This window comes from Boleophthalmus pectinirostris, unplaced genomic scaffold, assembly GCF_026225935.1.
Source record: "Boleophthalmus pectinirostris isolate CB_2022bp ecotype Guang Dong unplaced genomic scaffold, ASM2622593v1 HiC_scaffold_14, whole genome shotgun sequence".
Taxonomy (NCBI): Eukaryota; Metazoa; Chordata; class Actinopteri; order Gobiiformes; family Gobiidae; genus Boleophthalmus; species Boleophthalmus pectinirostris.
In genome coordinates, this window is record NW_026571047.1 from 11,947,391 (window position 1) to 11,969,672 (window position 22,282).

A 22,282-nucleotide genomic window follows, 5' to 3' on the forward strand; every position below is an offset into this window, starting at 1 on the left:
GATTTGGAATTCTTTGGTATTTATATGTAAAAAGACAGATATAATAAATTATATAAATACTTGTTTCCTAATTTTAGCATAAGCAGTTGATTTTGTATGGACTCCTGTGCAGGCGTAGTCCTGTGAGTGAAAATTGGGTGAGAAGCATAGATAGGCAGGATATGTCTTTAGTCGACTAAGAATTTCTTGAGTTGACAATAATACGACGAAGTTCATGGGTGAAGAGGATATGGATAGATAATTTATGCAAAAGAAGAACACAAAATGACTGATAATAAAAAAAATTCTTAGAAGTGATCAAAGTGTGCATCACATCATAAATGCTAATGACACAGTTGAACTTGTTTCTGAAGTTTTGTGTCTAAACTGCAGCTGCGTCTAAAGCCTGAAGCCTATGTTACATGGAGCTGGTGACTAACCTTTACTGACAGCTGCCTATGGCCCCTTCTAACTGCAACTGTGTGTGCGTCAGCCCATGTCCCTGCAGACCCCGCCGCACAGCACCACCCCAAAGACCCTGTTTTAAGTCCACACTGCCTGTCAGCTCAGGCAAAAAACGTCAAAACCAAAAAAAGGGGGAGGAGACGGTTGCTATGGATACAGAATTTTAGGTTCTGCCTGTGTCTCCCTGCGCGCGTCTCCTTGTCCTCCTCTGCTCCTTCCTCCTGTCAATGAGAGCTGGCTTTGCTCTACCAGCCTCGAGATGTGGGGAAAGAAAGGGATCCGGGGGAGATGGAGTGGGTTTTAAGTGCGCTGCTTGCTAGTGATGGACTCTTTACTCACACAGTTTGCAGAGCCGCACATCACACGCTGCTCGTTGGCTACAGTTGAGCTATCTGGCTACACCATGACACAAAGCCATTTCATCCCCGTGAAAAGCCCAGTGCACGTATAAGAGCGCCCCAGGAGGCCATGTCAGTCACACCCAATGGAGCCATCTCCTCTGTGTGTGCGTGCGGGTGCAAATAAACAGCTGCTACATACATGCGGCACAAATCTTACTGTTCTTTCTTCACTCTCAGCTCTAATAGTCTCGCTCATAAAACATTCACAGTGTGCTATGTATATGCTAGGGTTGTATTCGACTAAAGAAATTCTTGGTCGATTAGACCAAGACATATCCTGATGTTCATAGATTAGTTAGTAGATTAGCATAGATTAGTGGCAAAACTTTCAAAACAATTATGTATTTCTATGTACCTGACCCAAAGTGCGCTCACAAGATTACACCTGCATGGGAGTTCATGCTAAAACAACAATTTATGCAGAAAAAAATGACTTGGAAATATATTTTAATCTAATGAGAGATTAAATTTCTTCATGAGTTTAATCTGCCTTTTTTTTTTACACATAACTTCCATGAGATTCCAAGTCTTCTTCTAACTCACTCTCTCACCCACTTCTCCTGCTGTTGTCCCATATAAATTCTTATAATCTAAACAAAATCATTAGTCACCTAATACAGATTTTGGTTGACTAAGACATCGTCAAATACTAAATGAGTATAACAGATACACAGTCTAGAGCTGTAGAGATCTAGTTTGAGGTTATGAAAACTTGACAATCTGAGATGTTATTGGAGTTGGTTCATTTATATTATAGACTACATCCCCAAAGAAAAGACAAGGCGCTCAAGTTCACTAAAAGTGCCCTAACTATATATTTTAAAAGTTGACGTGGAATAAATGAGGCTGCGCTGTTAAAGATAAAATGCGAAAATTAGCTTTTTAAAGTCCGAACAATTTAATCGTGAGGATAGCATCGTTCCTTTCCAACCTCAGTAATGTGCCCAGCATAAAAGTGAGTTACTACACTTTTGTTAATCAAAACAGCAGAAAGAAAACTTCAGTCCATGAATCGTGTTTATGGTAAGAGCTTTGGCTCACAAAATGGCCATATCTTTGTCAAACTATTATCTTTTAGTATATCTAGCATCATTCATTGATGCGGTTTCTTGAGAGCTACTGTTCTTTGGGCTTTGTGTTTGGCATACTGCTCTCTCTCTTCCTGTTGGCAATACATCAGCAGACAGATCGCCCGCACCTCCCCGTGCTCAAAGTGGGTCAGCCCAGCAGCCATCAGAGTATCTTCCACAGACACTGGCTCTAACTAGCATCAAGAGACAGACACAACTAAGCCAACATAGCTCAGAGGAAGAGAGGACAAATCTAAGAGACAATAGATTTACGCAGGAGCAGACAGGCCTGCGTTTGGATAACTGACAGAGCACTCATTTAGATGCTACGGCCAAAAAGCCGATGTCATCCAGAAAGTCCTTCAGTCAGATTAAATCTGGGATACTTGGCATGACTCACAAGGTTGCAGACTGAGGAGAAGCCAAAGAGGACAGCGAGCGGGGGTGGTTAGAAAGATGGAGATGGCTGCACACAGATGAAGAGAGGACAGTGGAGGGCAGAGGGGCAGGGGAGTGACCTGTCTGGGCGTGTGGGGCTCCTGGTAGCTGGGCAGGATCTTGAGCACCACACTGCCGCTCGCCTCCTTCAGCATCTCCTGCAGCACCTTGGGGTCGTTGCCCACCTCTTTACCGTTGACCTCTTTGATGATGTCGCCCACATGGAGCAGGCCCTGCTGGTCAATCATCCCACCGTGGAGGATCCGGGCGATCACCAGCTCGCCACTCTCCACGCGGAATGTCACGCCCTGAATGCACACACACAAACACACACAGACACAAACACAGGTGCACACAGAGACACAGACACACACACACACAGACACAATGTTAACAAAGAGGGAGTAAATAAGGACAGGGTCCAGTAAAAGCATTTGCAGCTTTTAAAGCTTACTTAGAATGAGCTGTAAAAGCAGTGAGGATCCATACTTTGATCCCTTCTTTTGCCTTCAAATCTCCTTAAGATATATAGCTTTTGATGAGTGCAGTATCTCTTTCATACTACTACACTATATTGTAAATAGCTTGTTTCTTGTATTATATGCACTGTCACTCTCTCGCTCTCTTGTGCTACTGCCTCTTTATCAGGCTGTCGTTGTAAAAGACCATTAGTTCTCAGCTGACTTCCCTGGATAAATAAAGGTTAAATTAAGTATAGCGTACAATGATTTGGGCTGGGCTTAAGATAGACTTAGTTCATATTTAACTGATTGATTGTGAACATTTCTGTTCCAGGTACCCCCATCGGGAATGGATATCTTAAATGGAGAAAAATCTTTTCAAGCAGAGGTTTGAAAATATTATATTGAAGTACAAATTCACTGATCCCTGTCTGTTATTCATATCAAGAGTCTGCCTGGGTGACTATACCAGCCACAATCACTCACTCTGACATTCTGTCACTACTGAGATCCAACTGCAGTTAACAGAAAATCATAGAGTCATTAAATAATGCTATGCACCAAAGAGACGGTCTTTCTTTGTTCATTATCATCAAACCATCTAAATGACTTTAGCCTATTAAAAGATATCCATCTAAAGGATCTTGCCTTCAAATCCAAGACACTTGGATTGCATTACAGCATTCACATCTAAATTGTACTTTGGCAGGTGCTGCTCTCAAACCTTTTAGGCTTCATTAGATTAATCCACCTGAGAACTTTCTGTAGCACCAGAGAACTGCCATAAATGCATTTTCAAAACTGCATATAAAGAACGCAGCCCTTGGGTACGTCTGTCTGTCAGCTAGAGCTATTTCAATGATATATTCAGATAAAGTAGTCTCTGCATACTTGATGTTATTAAACAGGGCTGTAGACTTACCAGGTGCTCCCCTGAGACCTTCCGTATGCCCACCATGCGCACTGCATCTGGGGGCACAGGCTGGTTGTTCAGGGCTGCGTCCATAAAGGAGCAGGGGCTGGGCGGAGGGGTCTCGTAGTTTTTGGACGCCACTGAATCATGAGTTTCTAGCAGGGACTGAAAGTAAAATGTTATGGCAGGAATTAGATAGGGCTTTTTAAATGAGGCAGTAACACTAAAGACTTAGCAGTTCAAGCTCAATTTAACCCAGTCTTGCATAATTAATAATTTCTCTCATCAGTTTGACAAAGCTGTTATATTACACACTTTGGCAGCTCAGAAAACTTATAACAACCCAAATAAAGCAGAAGAACATTTTAGGACATTTTAGGAATTCTTGGACATCTTGGCACAATTCCTCAAAATAGCATTAGATAATTATCCAATCGAGTGGTCTGATATTGCAACCTAATTGTATCATAGACACAACAACAGTAAAAGTAATGCTTCTTTTGGCAAAGAAAGTATCACTTTGTTTGGTGCACTTTGAGAACATTTAGCTTTACAAGGACCAGTGAAACTAAACCAGGTCTTGAGATAACATAGGGATTAAACCAGAGGGGGACTATATCATGTCAATAACAGAATGAAACCAGGCCAAACCAGGAAGAATTATACCAGTTGTTGTCAACCGGTGTAGTTTACAGGAACATTTTAGAGAAGCATGTACTCCTGGATGAAGTTTCATGAGTTATCATATTTCAGATATACATATTTTTCTAACTTAACTTAAACTTAAACACAACATTTTGTCCATTATAATATAGGACCTCTAATAATAAAATAAAGTATTTCTAGCTCTCATGAACTGATCATATGGTTGACTATAAACTATCAACAGCCATTTGAAAACCACTGGACAATGCAGTAACTACAACAAAGTAATGTGGCCATGCTGAGGACCCACAGTATCACCAGAATTGTGGTAGTATTATATGAGAAGCCCAGTCCAGATTGTGTATGAAGTCTGACCTGGAAGTGAGGTTCCTTGAGGATGCGCACCAGCTCGTCTGCGGCCTGGCTCCTGTGTGTGAGGGGGCTGAGCTCTCTGAGGATGTCCTGCACCAGCTCTACGTTGTTCTCTCTCACCGCCTCCAGTTTGGGCTCCTCAAAACGCTCGTGGGCCTGTTGAAATGAAACAAATCTCTAATATGAAAATGCCCCGAACATTTGAGAACAGTTAAAAGAACAAGTATCTAAGTGTACGGCGTGCCCCTTGCTGTGTTATGATACAATGTTGGCTGCCTCGTACAGTACGCTGTTTTTGATCCAGTCAGTGATAATAACAGGGAACAGACAAACTGGAGAGTGCACCCGGGCCCCTGCTGTGAACACTAGCTAGTCCACTGTCTTGTAAGTGTAACAATCCTGAGAACAAGAAACAGCACAAACTCCAGTCAAATCTTATGCCCTGTAGGTTTTTTGGGGTTGGGCAGTGAGACATCAATATTTCATACAACATTAAATTTTCACTGTCTGCTGTTATTGGATGGGGAGCGTGCACTTCTGGTTCAGGGTCAGGGAGAACAGAACACATTTTTACAACATTTGGGGAAAACCATTGGCAGGAAATAATAAAATGGCTTTGTGGGGTTCTATCAGTTTTAGAGTACAAATAATACAGCAATGAATAATAAAATGAAAGTGCTAAAAATCTTTGAGGCTGGGCAAATCCTACACAAGATGTTGATGCAGATACCCGCAAAGGCACAGGCCAAGACTCGCAAAGGGAAAGATGCAGACTTAGGTGGTTCAGTTGATATTTTGCAGCTGATTTTTCCTGGAGGTGTGATGCTAACTGTAAGCACAGCTCTGCCTGAAAGATTGTTACTCAAGTTAGTCACTCTCACCCTTCTTTGTTGAAAATCAAACACCTAAATGGGACCATGAACTCACAGGCTCCTGAAAATGTGATGTTTAAATGCATTTTATTTTTCAGTTTTCAGACACTCTGTACATTGTGTCACCATGGTAAGTGCTGAACATTTCACCATAGACATGCATGTAGAACCTCTCAGCGTGATGCAGCTGCAAAGTATTAGTTGCTTTTGTTGAATTGAGTGCAAAAATATTAAAATACAAAAGGAGAAATCAAGATAAATTGTACCCAAAAGCTTATGCCCTTGACATGATTCTCAATTATCACACACTTTCAGATAATAGTCCGTGCTTGGTTTTAAAAATAGCTGCTGAACCTTGTCTGTTGAATCAAATTATCTAATATTTCCTGATCCCTCTGAGAAGTTTGAATAAGGAGCAAGTAAGTACAACTCTGGCAGCTGAGCACTTTGTATGAGAGAAAGAGGAAGAGCCCCCGCTGTGAGTCGAGATCCTGCTTGTAGCAAACAACTCACTGTCTCCACGGAAACATAAATTCACTGTTTACGACACTGGCTGTTTTAGCAGATTTACTTATCATTATTAGCAATTACTGAGATGGATCATTTGGAGCCGCTTGCACCCGCAGGTCAAGTGCTTGGACACAAAATGGATAGTATTGTTATGGTGCTCTAAACAGGGCCTGAGAGTGCAGGGGGTGGGACGGTGGTGCAGGTAACAGCGGTAACCAGGCTGCACCGTTGCCGTGGTGGGGAGGAAGATGACTCAGCACTTTGTTTATTTGTTCCTCGACGCGTTGGCTGTCCTTTCTATGTCCTGGCTGTATTTGAAGAGACTGTGCTTGATCCTGTGTGAATACATATACAGGAAATCTGATGTGGTTTGAAAATATTTGTAGCAGAGATGTTTACATGCACACCAAAATTTGAACTCTTGTATACCCTTGAGATATTTGCATTACTAGATTTCTATATTTTATTTTTACTCTCTTGCTATATTTGCTACGTATTTTGAATTTATTATTACCATTTAGTTTTTTAGCTCTGTTATCTGCTGTGACCAAATAATTTCCCTTGTGGATCAAGTTCTTCTCAGATTCTTTTATTTCTCTGTTTGTTCACACCTTTGCAGGTTTGGATAAGGAAAATTATCCAAAAAACATGAAACTAATGTAACAAATACAAATATGAAAAAGATACTCTATGTTCTTTACCTTTCAAATACAACAATTACTTTTATATAGCTTTATATAGGGCCTAGCTAATATTACTGTTAGAGAAATTGCACTCATCACAGGTATAATACTCCCTACAACAGACTGAATTGCACTAGACTGGAATGAACAATACCATCATAATGTCTTGAAGGTTAGGCCTGTCGTGATGAATACTATATTGATATTAACAATAATTTTGGTGGGTCAGTGTTTATTGTGAGAACGTTTTCTTTGTTCTAGTGGGAAAATGGTGGTTATTTTTCCGTACTAAAACCAAAATTTGAGCTATAGACTCAAATTTTGAATTATGAACTTCTCTGACTCATTATAAATACAAACTAACTACTGAAGTGTTGCTTTCTGTTATGTACTTAGAGCAGATCATATTTTTTAACAACATAGTACATTTAAAATACATTTGGGGCGTAGTTCTTCTTTATGGTTTGGTGTCAGTATTTTTTGTGTATAGTCTATATTTACTTCACAAATATATATTGTACTTCAGAATTTTGTTATCGTGACAGGCCCATTGAGGGTTCATCATGTCTCTGGGTCCTGGGTCCTATATTGATGGTAAATAAACTTTTCTTGCATTAGAACATCAGAAAAGCTTCATGCCTCTCAGACTACTACAGTGTTTTCTACTATTACAAGTATATATTTATTTCATTTGTTATTAATAGGCCCAATGTCATAGCTAACACATAAAGCAACACTCTATACAATTCTGTAATACTGCAAGAGTTCACTGGTGTCATAGATGCCATTATATTAATTAGGAAGATAACAAGGAAATAGCTGGAGACTGCGAGCTTATCAGCCGAGTCTCAGGCCTGTAATGGATAGAAACTGAAGACTGGCACGCTTTAATAGAAACCCACATCTCCACTTGTCTAGCTTGGCCTTGGTATTTGCTGCAGTTGCCATCCTTCACCCAGACTGCAGAGCCAGACTTGGGCCGGACACAACAAAAGTGTATGGGGGGATAAAGAGTGGGCTTATTTAGCTCTCTTCTAAATGCTTCCATCGTCCGGACGGATACGTCTGTTGGATACGCAGCCAAGCATGGATGATAACTGAGGGCTCTTTTGCATGATGATAGCTCCTGTTGTCAATATGTGCTCAATGGGCTCCTAATCATTGTTCACTTGCATTAGACCAATTTGGTTTGCCCAGATTGCATCATTTAGCGCGTGTGCCACTTCGATTCGCTCGCTGCTGTTGCAACTCAGTCTCCTCTGGGTGTAAAAGTTGCGGGGCTTGCTGATAAATGATAACATCAAGAGAAAAGCACAAATATGGAAACAACTTTTTATCATTTAAAGGTTCTATATTACGTAAAATTGTGCCATGTTATTGTTACCCCCTTGAAAATATACTCGGCCTTTGTGTGTTAAACAAGAATGAAACAAAACACAATTTCGGGTATGTTTTTGATGAGGAAACAACATTATAGCATAGATGAGAAAACAGTGCAATATGTGCCCTTAAAGACAGAAAAGTTAGGTCAAAATAAACACGGCAGAATTTTGTAGCAGTATAAGCTCCTGGCGAGAGCTCCATGTCTGATTCTCTGGAACAAAGGTGTTGAAGAATTACGGTGAGATTTTCTGCGGATTTTGAGTCCCTCTCTTTGGAAATGTGAGAAATTGCCTCCAAACCACAGCCTCTCTTGGGACGGAGCAACCTAGTGGACAAGCCCAGCGTCTACACAGAAACACAGATCCATACTAATGCAGCGCTCACGGCCCTAACAAAAAGATATGTGGACTGAATGTGCACGGCTTCACAGCAGGCATGGGCCGCACAAAACTTAACTCTGAAAAACGATGTTAAGTATCCTTGGTAGTGCAGATAAAAATACAGAAACAGCAAGGATCTCCAGTTTGTTACTTGGGAGAAGGAATCCATGTCTCTGAATGAAAAAGCAAGAAGCCATTGGAATACAATTAATGAAAGTTTATCCAAGATCGAGCTTCAGTCATCTCTAACTGCCAGTTAACAGCTTGGGTCTTTTAATCAAGAGGTCTACAGCCAGTCCTCTGTCAGTAAAAGAATGTGAAAAATGTGAAAGAGAAAAATGTTTTGTTTTAAATGGCAAATATTAATTTCAGTCTTCTGTTTTTAGGTTTAGGAAATTAGTTTCGGAAGACATTTTAATTATAATAAATAAGAACAAATTTGATGAATGAATATAAAGGAAGGAATTTAAAAAGTGGGGTAAAAAAGAATACAGAAGACGCTTTAAACTTGACTCTACCCATCTATATAAGAGTCATATAATTGTAAACAAAAAGTCCCACAGCAGATGTTGACGTTTTCTTACTCCAGGCTGTGTGTGCTTTGTGGAGCTGTAGTGCACACACCAGCCCCAAGTTATAATCCATAGTCTAGGCAAATTCCCAACTAAAATATGAGCAACTGGATTAGAGCACTTTGTATGCATAATGATTCTTACAATGGGGGCAACAGCTACAACAGTGCATATGGTCAACACACAATGTCCCTTTTATTCTTCCCAGGGGCGACGCAACAAGGGACTGATGCTCTGAAACACTGAGTGAAACACAGCCTGTTATGGTCATTTGTCTGTGTAATCATAGACAATAAGATAAGAGGGTTTGAAATGTGAAAGCTGTGATTATGTAATCTCAAAACATACATACTCTGATCTTCTGGACACAACAACAGGTGACATCAACTATCCCCAGAGATCTGACCAAACTACTGAAGAAATACTTTTTAGCAGTAGTAGTTTTTTGAGTAGAGATTTGTATTATTGATATACACAGTGAGGTGACAGTAGATATTGATTTGTGCATTTCCCATGTGGTCTTGTCAGCTGTATCAGAGGTACATGCTGTATGCTGTAATGGGGAACACAATCCGGAGAAGAGCTTGTTAAAAGTGACTGACAGATGCACGAACAACACACCACAGCAGAGCATTTGTGTTCAAATGCTGCTGTTTGTCCACTGGAAGTCTCAATGCAAGTTTGGTCTAAACTCACATCTGAGAGAGGCTTGGTGCAGCGTTAAAACAATGTGCTTCACTTTAACAGCATAGAAGTCTTTTTATAAACAAACATGACATTTATTTTAAAAGTGCATTATGTAACTTTTCTGGTGAAGTGTCTGCCACCTGCCTGTCTCCATGGAAATCTAATTATTTTGCCTGGAATGTGCCACTGCAAAACATTATCCATTTCCATAGAGGGAAGCAGGTGATGCCAAGATACATGTACAAATGTACAGAGCAAGCCTGCATATATGTTTTTCGAGTGTAGTTTTGAGCAATAAAACACTGCGATTGAATAAAGGCAGGGTGGACATATTATTACCACACTGGGGAACAATCCAGGCAAAGTAATAACATCAAATACATGTATCTTTAAGTATCTAAAAGATAAGATGGGGTATCATTTGTTATAACAAAATTACTGAGAGCTGTATCGATGTGTTATGAGTTACTTCGATGTGATGATGATGTCCTCATTTGAATTGTCAGACTAAATCATTCATGGTGAAATGTGCTACTGATAAAGGAGCAAATGTCTTTTTAAACATCGTACTCTATTTGTGTTGATTACCATCACAAAGACTCTTGCTAATTTAGCTTTATTAATGGATCTATTTGTTTATGGGAAATGAACAAGAAGTCAAAAAAATGGCAGCAGTAAAAAGGACTGTGAAATAAATGATTGTGTATTTGGTGTGGGTAAGGGACATTCAAATTCTACTGAACTACTTCAATTTGTATAGAGCTTAGAAACTTGATAGATTCAGCTTGTGGTTTAGAGAACCGTGTGAGACAAGACGAGTGTGATCTCCACGGAAACATTTGTATTGTTCATTTGTACTTATCATAAAAAGGAAGTGAGTGTAGTCCTGTGTATGGACTAATAAACATGTTGAATTACACCCTTCTGTGAAGCCAAGCAGAATGTCTTTTTGCCCACTTCTTGGCTAGTGCACCACTTGTACAAAGTTTCAATGAATCAGTTTGAAGTAAGCTAAAACTAAACTGAAAAAGTGTCTCCTTACTCCAGCCCAATGCAGCTACCATGAAAAAATGCCTTCAGTGAAGATTAGAGAATATGACAGTAATAACTGCACTGAAGGCCTGTCAGAGAACTATTTTAGGAGAAAGTATAGCTCACTTACTTTTCACATCCATATTTAGTACAACAGGTAGAATGTACTCACCACAGGGCTCTCCATGATGCCTTTGAGGAAGATGAGGTCCAGGTCGTTGGCTGTGGTGGAGCTGGTGCTGTCACTCAGGGTGTCCAAAGCCTGGTGCATGGCTGAACATACAGAGAGAGAAAAGAGAGAAGGAAGAGAGGGAGGAGAACAAGAAGGAGACAGAAATTAGAGATTAGAGAAAGAGAAAAGTTAGAGCGAGAGAGAAGACAGGGAGAACAGGAGAGAAGAATCAGAGAGGAGACAGAGGGAGAGGGTAGAGCGAGAAGAAGGGAAAAGAAAAAGATGGAAAGAAAAAGAGAGAAAAAAGAGGAAGAGAGAAAAAGGGAGACTTTTATTTACTCCTCCTGGTCCACATTCTGCACAGCCTCATGGGAAATAGACTGGATAAAGGGAGTTTACACTACACAGCAAAACAACCATGTGGAAGAGTGAGAGAAGGAAGAGGAGGAGGAGTGAGAGGGGGAGAGGAAGGGAGGGGGCTCACATCCTTTCCCAGGCAATTTCACCTCTGTCACTCAGCTTCTTGTAAAGTCTGTCACAGCCACACTATCTGGCTCCCACAACTCCCAACGTCCTCCAACAGAGAGAGACACACACATGAACACGCATCGATCGAGGAACCCGGTGACTGCAGATCTGAGGAACTGAGGCAGCTGGGAGAGAAATCATCCTTAGAATTCTCACACATTTTGCAAAAAACTGCCTTGCAAAATACCTAAATATGTTTTTGCATTTTCCACATTATAAATTAATAATAATAATGCATCAGTTTTATTTATCGCTTTTGCGGACACTCAAAGAAGCTTTACAGAGCATTATTCATCCACGCCGTACCCGGTGGTAGTAAGATACTATTGTAGCCACAGCTGCCCCGGGGCAGACTGACAGAAGCGAGGCTGCCAATCGGCCCCTCCGATCAGCACCATCACTCTCGCACACACCACTTTCATACTAGGCAATGTGGGTGAAGTGTCTTGCCTAAGGACACAACAGCAGTTTTTCCAACTGGCGCCCCACTGGGTTTGACAAATTGTTGACAAAAGTGACATGCAAAACCTAATTTCCTGCATCTTGCTGACATGATGTGACACGATAATTCATCTCATATGAAATGAGTAGGATTCAATTTAAAAAATGCAATTAAAATTTTTATGGAAAATTCAATGAAAATTTTCAATCAAAGTTAGATAAATAAAAAAAAATTTAAATAAATAAATTTAAAATAAATAAATAAAAAATAAATCTGTGCCTGAGGCTTTATAGTTTGGGACAGCTGTAGTGTGATTGTATTTCAATACTAAGAAATAGACTCGATACTCTATGTCAATTCCGTAAAGATAACTAAAAACACTCTTTATTTAGACAATAAAATGTCATTTCCAACATTAAATCATTACTACTTTCTTATTATCACAAAGCCTTATATCTGTGTATCTTCCATAGTGGTCCATGGGTGTATACTGGTCAGGAAAAGTTCATTTCTATAAAGTGAACACAACTTTTTAGTATTGAAACTTGATCAAATGAATATCTAGTTTCAATGCTAGTTTTAGTATTGATTACTGTGCACAAAAGCCACACATCTCCACAGTCTGAAAGCTACCTCCAGTCTAAATCAATACAAAGTGCACTGGACTGCCCCACACAAGCTCCAGTCAACAGTTCACTGAAGATTGGCCCAAGTCTGCACAGTCCAGACAGACTTACATTAGGATGCATTCAGGTACACAGCGCAAACACACCTACCGCCAGTCCACATTAATCACAGCAGATAGCACTGTCACTATGGGGCCCCTTATGCACAGCCAGGTCCAGCCAATCTCATTTAGCCAATACATGCAAGTCGCAAGTTGTTAAGGAAAGTTATTACGCAACAGTAGCTTCAATTTAGCTTGGAATAACAATAAAGATGTAACCGAACATTTTCTTACTACAATATTAAATGAATAAATCACTTGTTTCCAGAGACTAGAGATGATAGTATGTAACTTGTAACTTGACCAGCCTCTTGTGTAACTTGTAGTATTCTCTATTCACTACTGGGCTGTTCTGATTGGACACACCAGCAAAATTCAGATGTTGAAAGGTTTGAATGTGATTGTCAAGTAGTATGTTCGTGATATGATGCAGTTAAAATAGCAGGTATGGACAATAGGAGAAAGCAAACTGCATTAGAAAGAAAAAGCACTTTTACTTCTTCAGTAAGTGCAGGGAGCTCTGTAATATCCAGTGCTCGATAAAGGCGGTCTGTTTATGAAAGGCAAGCGGATAGATAACCAAGACAGGCCACTAAAAAGCCACACTGAGCAAGACACTATATGGGTTGTCTTCATTGAGTCGAGTCAGTACTTCCCTTCCTGCAGTAAGAGCTTATGTTACATTTTCGTACTACAAAGATGTGAAGTTCAAGTGTATCGTCTATTCAGAAAGTGATATCAGAGGATGCAGAGGCAACAAAAGTGGCATTTTAAGCTGAGGCTGAATCTGAAAGTCTTTTTAAGTTCATAAAATATACTTAGAACTTGGAAACTAAGGAGGTTGAGATTTGTTTTGTCAATATAATGTTGCTGAAACCTAAAAATGTAAATGTAAATTCCAAAAGCAAAAATGATTATTCAGTTTCAATTAAATTTCAGTTCAATCTATATATCAAAATTGTAACCTGAAATGCAGAATGCTTTTTTTTTCATCTTTAGCCACGAAAATGTTATGTAATGATTCAGAAAGCTTAAATACCCATGAATAACGGTTTAAGTGTTATGTGTCTTGTCTCGCTCACAAAAAAAAAAAAAAAAAAAAAAAGACAAGATGCTCAGAATGCTGCTGTCTGAAAATTATAATTAAATAAATATTGCATCAGTTTTTAGCATTTGTTTTTAGTGGTGAAGCTGTGTTTCCGTGTGTTTTCTCCGTGTGCTGCTTGAGAAGGATGGGTTGCCAGATTTGCGTTTGGCAGTCCTTCAAATCAGCAAGCACGGCGAACAGGTCCTGCATAATTCTCTTTAATCACTGCAACTGTATAGAGCTGGGGTCGCCACATAAGCACTTCTGGCTTGTCCATTCATGCTTTCTGTGTAGCATTTCTAACATTTTCCGAATCCTGTTGCCGTTACATTATCCTCTATTGTTAATAAATATTTAACAGGGAAAGCTCGAAAATTCAGCCGAAAAGAGAATTAAACATTTTTCCAAAAATCACTTTCTATTATTCATTACAAAAATCTTGCCCTACTTCTCACTCTTCCTCCTCGGCTCCAGACAATTGCATCGGGTAAATCACTTTCTATTGACAGACAACAGACATCAAAAGGTTGCCGTTGACAACGCAGCCGACTTAAATTCTATTACGGCTCCATTTGTTTCTATGGCTCAATCCAGTCCCGTGTAGACAGTGGAGCTAATATAGTCTCTTATTCTCCTTACAGGTTACAAACAGGGCTAAGTCATTTCTCACTTGAACGCGTCTAATTTCTTTGCGCTCAGGTGTAAATTGATACAACTATATGGCGGCGTTTAGCAGGTGATGGCTGGGAGCACGAAAAGCAATGAGGAAATGAACCGGAATGATGTGATGTACGTCAGGTGGTCCGCTAAGCCCACCTCCAGAAACCCTCTGCTCTCTTTCTGCTCCACTGAAGATGACAGGGGAAAGGATGGTATGTGGCCTGTTTGGTTTTCGCTGGCTCAATGCAACTAGTGTGTACTATAATCATTTGGTAAAAACATAACAGCTCAAAACGTGCACAAAGGGGTGATATTCTAGAGCTGACCAAAGCCATAAGATCTACAGATGGGTCCCAGATGGCTGTGTGTAGTCGCCCACTGCTCATGACAGGGTGTCTGGGTGACTTTTCCAGCTTCAAGACACCCCAAGAGCTATATATCAAGAAACTGCTCACCCATTCTCACACGCTTTCATACACCAGTGTACGCACTTGTCTGGCTTAAGGATACATCAACATTATTCACCCGTGAGAGCTAGAATCTACCTGCCAACCTACGGATCAAGCGAGACAAACTGTCATTGTTCTGATCCCGGGTTGCTCTAGCCTATTTACAAGTTAAGTTCACGAAAGGTGGGGGTAATCAGGAGGGAGTTTTGTGCCTTGAACAATCCTTTTTTTTTTGTCTCTCAAATAGTTGACTGCAGTTCAATCCTGCAATGCTCTGGTTGCCTGATCGCGCCACTCTTCTCATCACTACTGATAGTTTCCCCCTGAATGAAAGCTGTTTGCTCAAGTTGCTGCTGGTGTGAGCAACTGTCACTCCAGGGGAACTTTAAGCATCATCATCTCACTGTTACTGACTTCTAGAGGAATCACACAAAACACCAGACAACAAAGATCTCCTGATTCAGAACTAGGCTTGTCATGATAACAAATTTTAAACGCTATGATAATGTAGTTAAAAAACAAAACAAAAACTGAAATAAATAACAAGCAGAATTAATCTCATTATTAGTTAGTTTGTATCTATAAATAGCGATAGAAGTTATTTATTGCTGGGTTTCAGTTGACACACAGCACAGCATTCTATGATTAAATATAATAATTAAAATATGATTTAACACAGATGGAGGCAAGTCAAATGAATATTTTTTAAATGCAGGATTTTGTTGTAATACAGTCAGTTCTTGGGTCTAATCAGTAACAGAAATGATCAGGTTCAACATTTGTGAATTCACCTTCTGTATATTTCAGTGTAAAGTACAGGGAAAACTGGCTTCATTCTAGAATCGGAAAACTACCAATTCAATCCTCCACAGCTCAAATCTGACAATAGTACAGAAAAAGACCCAAAAGTTCCTCAGTAGTACAAAGAAAATGTCCCCAAGATAAATATTGACCCCCAAAATGTGTTGTTCCATCTAATATATACTGAATGAAAAATCGATATAGTAATTATCGTGACAGGCCTATTCAGAACTAGCTAGGCTGGAACCACCTAGTACCTCTGCTCAATTTCATTTCTCTCCAGTGACTAGGTCAGGAATCTGAATACACTAGACGGTTTGCAAGAACTCAGGAAGTGCAAGTTCGGGCACCAGCCAGTCAGTGAAGATCCATACATTCTGTGTTGGTAACGACTCCCGAGGTCGAGGATTTAAAGCCGCAATAAAGAAAATGTTTGGTGAATTTTATCAAGGGGAAAGACATTACTGTCCTTCTTCCTACGGGATTTGGAGAAAGCTTAATATACCAGTTAGCCACGTTAATGTTGTATTATATACGTCACGACCAAATAGTAGCGATTGGTTAAATTTAAAAAAGTACTCGCCTACTGTTGAGCGAAAAAATTCTGTGAGGTTAGACGGTTTCCACAAAGTAAAACCGGCTGATAAATCAGGCTAATTCAGAACATAAAGATGCTTCAGATATTCTGTGTCCTAAAAGTTTCAACATCCTCTACCAGTATGCCAATGGCTCATTTCCAGAACTGCAATATGTGTTGTCATTCTGCAAAGTCAAGACAACAATCTTTCTAACAGTGAGTTGGCAAACAGACCACTGTCAAGGTGTGGAACATTTCCCCACAATAACCCTTCACTCCACTGACCTAAAGCTAAGATGTCCGTTCTAACCGCCTCTGCCAGGAAGAAGCACAGAGGACAGCTAATGACAGACAAAGCAAATTAACACTGCTTTTGTCTTTCCAAGTCTCATCTGCTCCGCGGCTTACCTCAGAGGAGCGCTACAATTAAAGTCAAAGTCACAGAGGCGGCCAAACAATCGGCCTTGTGATTGTTTGCGGATTGGACCGAGCGCGGTGGGAGCACACGGCAGAAGCTCTTAGCCAGCACTTAACCAAGGTTGTGCTGTTGCCATGGCGCGCTGCGGAGGGGGGGGGGGGGCGGCAACGAGGGGGAGAGCCCAGGGAGCACCCACACGCAGGCCGATGAGGGACTTCACTTCAGTCCCAAGCTCCGTGTCTGTTTGCGGACTGCACCTAGACAAATAGATCACATTTGTTTTGTGATTGATACAAGTCGGACAGAGAGAGACCTTTCACATACTAATGACTGAAAGCACATACAGACAGCGCTCTCATAATCAGGCACATTAAGTTGATGGAGGAAATTAATGAATCATTTTTAAATAAACTGCACTCACGAGATCTCCTCCGTGTGGATCTGTGCTTCAATACTGTAATCACCCATTTTCTAATAACATATATATGTGTATATTTTGAAGACCTTTAGGAACACTTTGTATGCAGCAACACTCAGCACACTTGCCAACATTGTCTTATCTCAGCCCGCTCTGTGCCCAGCCTGGGGGTATTACATTAAGTAGCCTACCTTGATGCCAAAATGAGAGGCATTGGAGGGCACATTTTCTCCATATTACAATCATTAATCTAGCCTCAATACTTGGACTTAAATTAAACTGGAGATCTGTCATTTCTTTCCTTTTTTTCCATTTCATTTTTTTATTTGTCAGTAAAAGTAAAAGCATCGGTTTGGAGACTTTTGGAGCAATCAGACAATAATTAAATTAAGGTTGATCAATTCATTTTCTTTCAGATATACAGCTGCCATCATCAGTTTTATTTATTACAGTGCTCACAAACCAAGCAAATGCAAAAATCTAAAAAAAAAAAAAAAAAAAAAAAAAAAAAAAAAAAAAAAATCCCACACAAACTAGATTGTTCCAGTATTCAGTCTTGAAGCTATTTCTGAGATTGGAAGAATAGTGTTGGGCTTGTGTATGGTGTAGAATAGTGATGGCCTCGACTAATCAATATACATAAAGTGCACCTACTGGAATCTTCAAGCGGGATCCAGCAGTCCCTCATTTAATCAGCTATAAACATCAACAAAATCTTAGCCTTCACCAAACCAGACAGAGCATTTGTTCAAACTTAAATTAAACAGCATATATTATATTTGCATAAAAATAACATTATGTGATTCTCAAATATCTAATTGTTTCAGTAGGATTCCATATAAAAATAAAGTGTGTGTTAATCACAGACACCAGACACTGTACATAGGGTCAATGTAACAGCTTATATTGACGGCGTGCCATTTTCAAACAGCGAATATCTTCATGATGTTGTTTACCCGTAGTCCTTCAGGAGTCAGTAGCTCAGTCAGTAGACGTGACAAAGCACAATGTGTTACAGCTGTAGTAGAAGTCCCTCCTGGGCTGAAGCAAACTTTATTAAATGTGTGGCGTCTCTTCTTAGATTGGATCCTTCAATAAAATATAATTAGATGCGGCCTTGAGGTGGAAGAAGATGGAGGTGTGATCACAGCGTGCACAGTCAGACTTGAGCAGACAATATTCCTTTGAGACAAAGTTTACCACGCCTGATAAATGATATGTGTCGCCGTTTACTATTCATTTGTCTGCGCGCGCTTAGAGGCGGTCTCCTCCTGTCGCTCTGTGGAACTCTGGGAGATTAAAAGTCTTTCCTCGTCTCACGATTGGGTTTGACTGTGACAAACTTTGATGGAGTGTCATTAAAATGATCCAAGTGAATGTGTTTAGCAAGTACAAACAACAGGGATTTTAAACAATATTTCTCCCATTTGCTTGATCTTCTACGCTCATGCTATGTGATTTGCTGGAGTGACTGCTGGCTTGGTGGTTGTGGTTTTTCAACAGGCTGAGAAAATATGATCTAAAATCAAAACAACTGGAATGTCCAAAGATACTGACTTGGCCTACTCAGTAATGTATTATTACTATGGTATTACTGTTACTGCATACGTGTGTGTATTCGAAGAGGAATAAGAGACAGGTATATGCTCTGCGCATAATCATTGTATACAGGTCAGTACAGAGACTGTGTAGCTGCCATAAGTCCCCCATCGTCATGGCGATGCTGATTTCAAGCTGTGGGGCTGGATGCGCTCATTAGCCATGTGAAGGTCACGGCTGGAGACAGCACTTGTGATATTTGTTGACATTTTGCAAATGGACACCAACTCCCATCAGGCCAAGCTCACGGCTGCAGAGTCTGTACTAGAAGTTTATTGACTCAGCTTGGGAAAATATAACATTGACTTGAAAGGTTTTGTCTAAATGAAAGCACAAAAACAACTGTGATGACATGATCCACATAATAATAAGTTGTGTTATCCAAAACCCTGTTGTGTAGGAGAATTTCCTTTGACATCCTAATCCTCCTCACACTGTATTCAGTGATGCATCATGTGTGTACATGGCTTCATTAGTCCAGTGGACGCTCACAATGAAGATATTCTCAAAAGGCATTAGGGTTCAAAGGCTCAAGGAAGAGTGAGGACGAGTGAGGAAAGGTGGGCAAGAGTAAGGAAGAGACTGGAAGAGTGAGGAAGAGAGTGAAAGAGTGAGGAAGGGTAAGGAAAATAGAGGAAGAGTGAGGAAGAGAGTAGAAAAGTGAGGAATAGAGAGGAAGAGGGAGAAAGAAAGAATGAGGAATGAAGAATACGGTAGACTGAGGAAAAGCAAGTGGAGGAGTGGAGAGCGAGAAAGAGTGCTGAAGAGTGAAAGAGAGTGAGGAAGAAAGAGGAAAAGTGAAAGAGTGAGCAAGAGTGAGGAAGAGAGAGGAAGAGTGAGGGAGAGGAGTTTTGTGAAGGTTGTGCGTCTGTCACTTGAAGCGTGCTGTCTCTGATCAGAACCCTGTTGCATATGAATGACCCGTCCAAACACACTGTGAATTAACAATGCAGAGGAGGTCTCTGTGTATCTGTCCCCAGTCTCCTCCTCTCTCTCTCTCTCTGTCTGTCTGTCTCTGTCTCTCTCTCTCTCTCTCTCTCTCTCTCTCTCTCTCTCTCTCTCTCTGTCTGTCTCTGTCTCTCTCTCTCTCTCTCTCTCTCTCTCCGTCTGTCTGTCTCTGTCTCTCCTCCACACTTGTGCAGAGTGAGCTGATAGACAGCGCGTACTGGCTTTGACAGAAAATGTGATTCATTATGGCTGTCACTGCTGTCTTGTCAAGCTACATCACAGAGCAGAGGATATCTTGCAACACTCTATACAGTGTGACACGCAAGTGACGGAGCACTGCTATAATGACACCCAACTTTCTGGGTATGCTTCAACTTGATCTGTATTCATATTAAACTTACATGATTAACTGTGATCAATTATCTGTTGAAAGACATTTTACTCTTATTGCTCTAATTTAGAAGAAAAATATTCCCTATTTGACATTTTGATCAAAAAACATTTTCAAACATTAATTCCATTCAATAGACAACTGACAGGCTTGCCTTGAATTGCATACAGACTCAACAAATCATCATAAAACAACTTCACTAGCACAGAATGTTAATGCAAGGAGGAAAGTGCTATTGCTTTTGATCATATTTATGAGAAGAGCCAAGAAATGAAATAAAAACAAGAGAAGGCAATTTTACCACGAAGGTTGCGTAAAAGATGCAATGTTTCTTATTCACTTAAGTCAATATATATACTTGGCATTGATAATCTGTAATCAACTCTGACTATGTGAAGTAAACAACGGCATCTCAAGAGCCCGGCAGAGGTGGTCAAGCATTAGAAAACATTAGTGTGTACGAAGCATCCCTATGTAATATGAATGACCTCATCTCTTATGAATGAGATGTATGGGACTTCATGCTCCACGCTGTGAGAGCAAACATCATGGGCACATTGTAATTCAGTACAAGTGTTGTGGCAGCCTCTCCTCGGGCTCTTCCTCTGTAGTTAGTTGCAGCTCAAATATTGTCACAAAGCAGACTGCTCTGATTAGGTTAGTGCTATAGCTTAGCTCACTGGGCTCTGCTCTCACATTCCTCTCCTCACATGTATCCTGACATGTCACTGCTTATCTCCATCAGCCTATGGAGAGTTCAAACACAAGGAGCAGGTGCACGGGGAACATCCGCTCGCCTTTACACACCACTATACACATCATCAGAGCTGCTTTCTTTTTCCACAACAAACACCTTTAAAGATGTGTAAACTCAAAGCCCAAACGGAGCCTGCGGTCCTACCTTCGTCTCCCTGCTTGAGATCCAGGCCGTCCAGGGAGTTGGCTGAGTCTTCCTCCAGGGACAGCCTTCTGAAGAGGCTGCCTGCCATAGTGAGCTGCACCTTACTACACTAACACACCCAGACTACACTCCCCGTCTGCGCTCTTCCGTCTTCCTCCTTCCTCCCCTCGCTCCTGACCTGAACGTGTACATATACGCGCTGCTCCGTCCTCCTCGTGAATGAAGCCCAGTGGAGTGGGGCTGGTGTGCGGAGACGGGAGGAGGGGCAGGGGGAGGAGGCAGTGGTTTTCATGGCTACAGGCTTCCCTTTGGGGAGGACCGCGTGGGAACAGTGAGGGATGAGGCTGCTTCATGGACACCATACACACGGGGACAAATGAACAGAGCCCTGAACGCACAGCTACAGACACAAGCGAAAGAGGAAGTTATTAAATATGCCTGCAAAGCCCAGGAGTAATGGTTTGTGAGAACAGATGAGTAATATCCAGCGTAGTCAAATATAACACACTGAGATACGGCGGGTGTTTTTATCCGCAGAGCCCGGACTGGGGGAGTAGATAAAAACACAGTCTCTGACTTCATTACACTGATCCCATTTTGGATATGGAGATTTTTATTAGGCTTCAGGTAGCTCTATTAAACTCCTTCCATTTAGGATATGAGTCAAACGCCTGTTATGCCATAATATGACACAAATGAGCATACTGTATAGCCAGCATTTGTTAGCTGATTTGCAGTGTCAGAAACAGCCTTTGTTAATGGTCAGATTAGATGGTCTGATTAGCAATTTCCAAAGATGAAATTATATTATTTTTAATGCTTTAGTGTCTGGGCAAAAGCAAGAAAAATACTATTTACCTTCAGTGGATTTGGGGCTTGTTGAAATTGCACATTCATTTCTACTAAAAAGCCCCAAAAACAACCCATCTTTGGTAAAAATGTGCAAATTGGTGTTTTTATCATATCTGAGTTACTGTTGCTAGCAGAAAAAAAACAAACTCTCTTGCAACTTGAGGAATTTCACTGAAAAAGGAAATGTTTGAGGTTGATGACATGCTCTGACAAATGACTCCAAAGAATGTTGATATTTTAGGACCTTTTCTAAACTGAAGCAATAATAGCCTTGGTCAAAAAGCTGTCTTTAACACAGCTGCACTGTAGACAGAGCCGTTTACTGTGTGTTAGTCCAGATGCCATTCACTGAGCCTGCAGCCCTCAGCTTAAGTGTACAAATCAGGACTGACTCAAGGCCCATTACCACAGGCTCTCCACGCAACTGTTCCCTCTCTCCTCAAGCTCAC

General features: G+C 40.7%; 1 protein-coding gene across 1 annotated transcript in view; it reads right to left on the reverse strand.

Moving 5' to 3' along the window:
- Window positions 1–21,069, reverse strand: part of mpp2b (MAGUK p55 scaffold protein 2b) — a 28,303-nt gene extending 7,234 nt beyond the window's left edge. The window contains exons 1-5 of the mRNA XM_020924108.2: window positions 20,982–21,069; window positions 11,036–11,136; window positions 4,748–4,900; window positions 3,737–3,892; window positions 2,434–2,661 (exon numbers count right to left, since the gene is read on the reverse strand). Of these exons, the coding sequence (XP_020779767.2) occupies window positions 2,434–2,661; window positions 3,737–3,892; window positions 4,748–4,900; window positions 11,036–11,136; window positions 20,982–21,069 (726 nt within the window). The remainder of the gene's footprint in view (window positions 1–2,433; window positions 2,662–3,736; window positions 3,893–4,747; window positions 4,901–11,035; window positions 11,137–20,981) is intronic.
- Window positions 21,070–22,282: the final 1,213 nt, after the last annotated feature.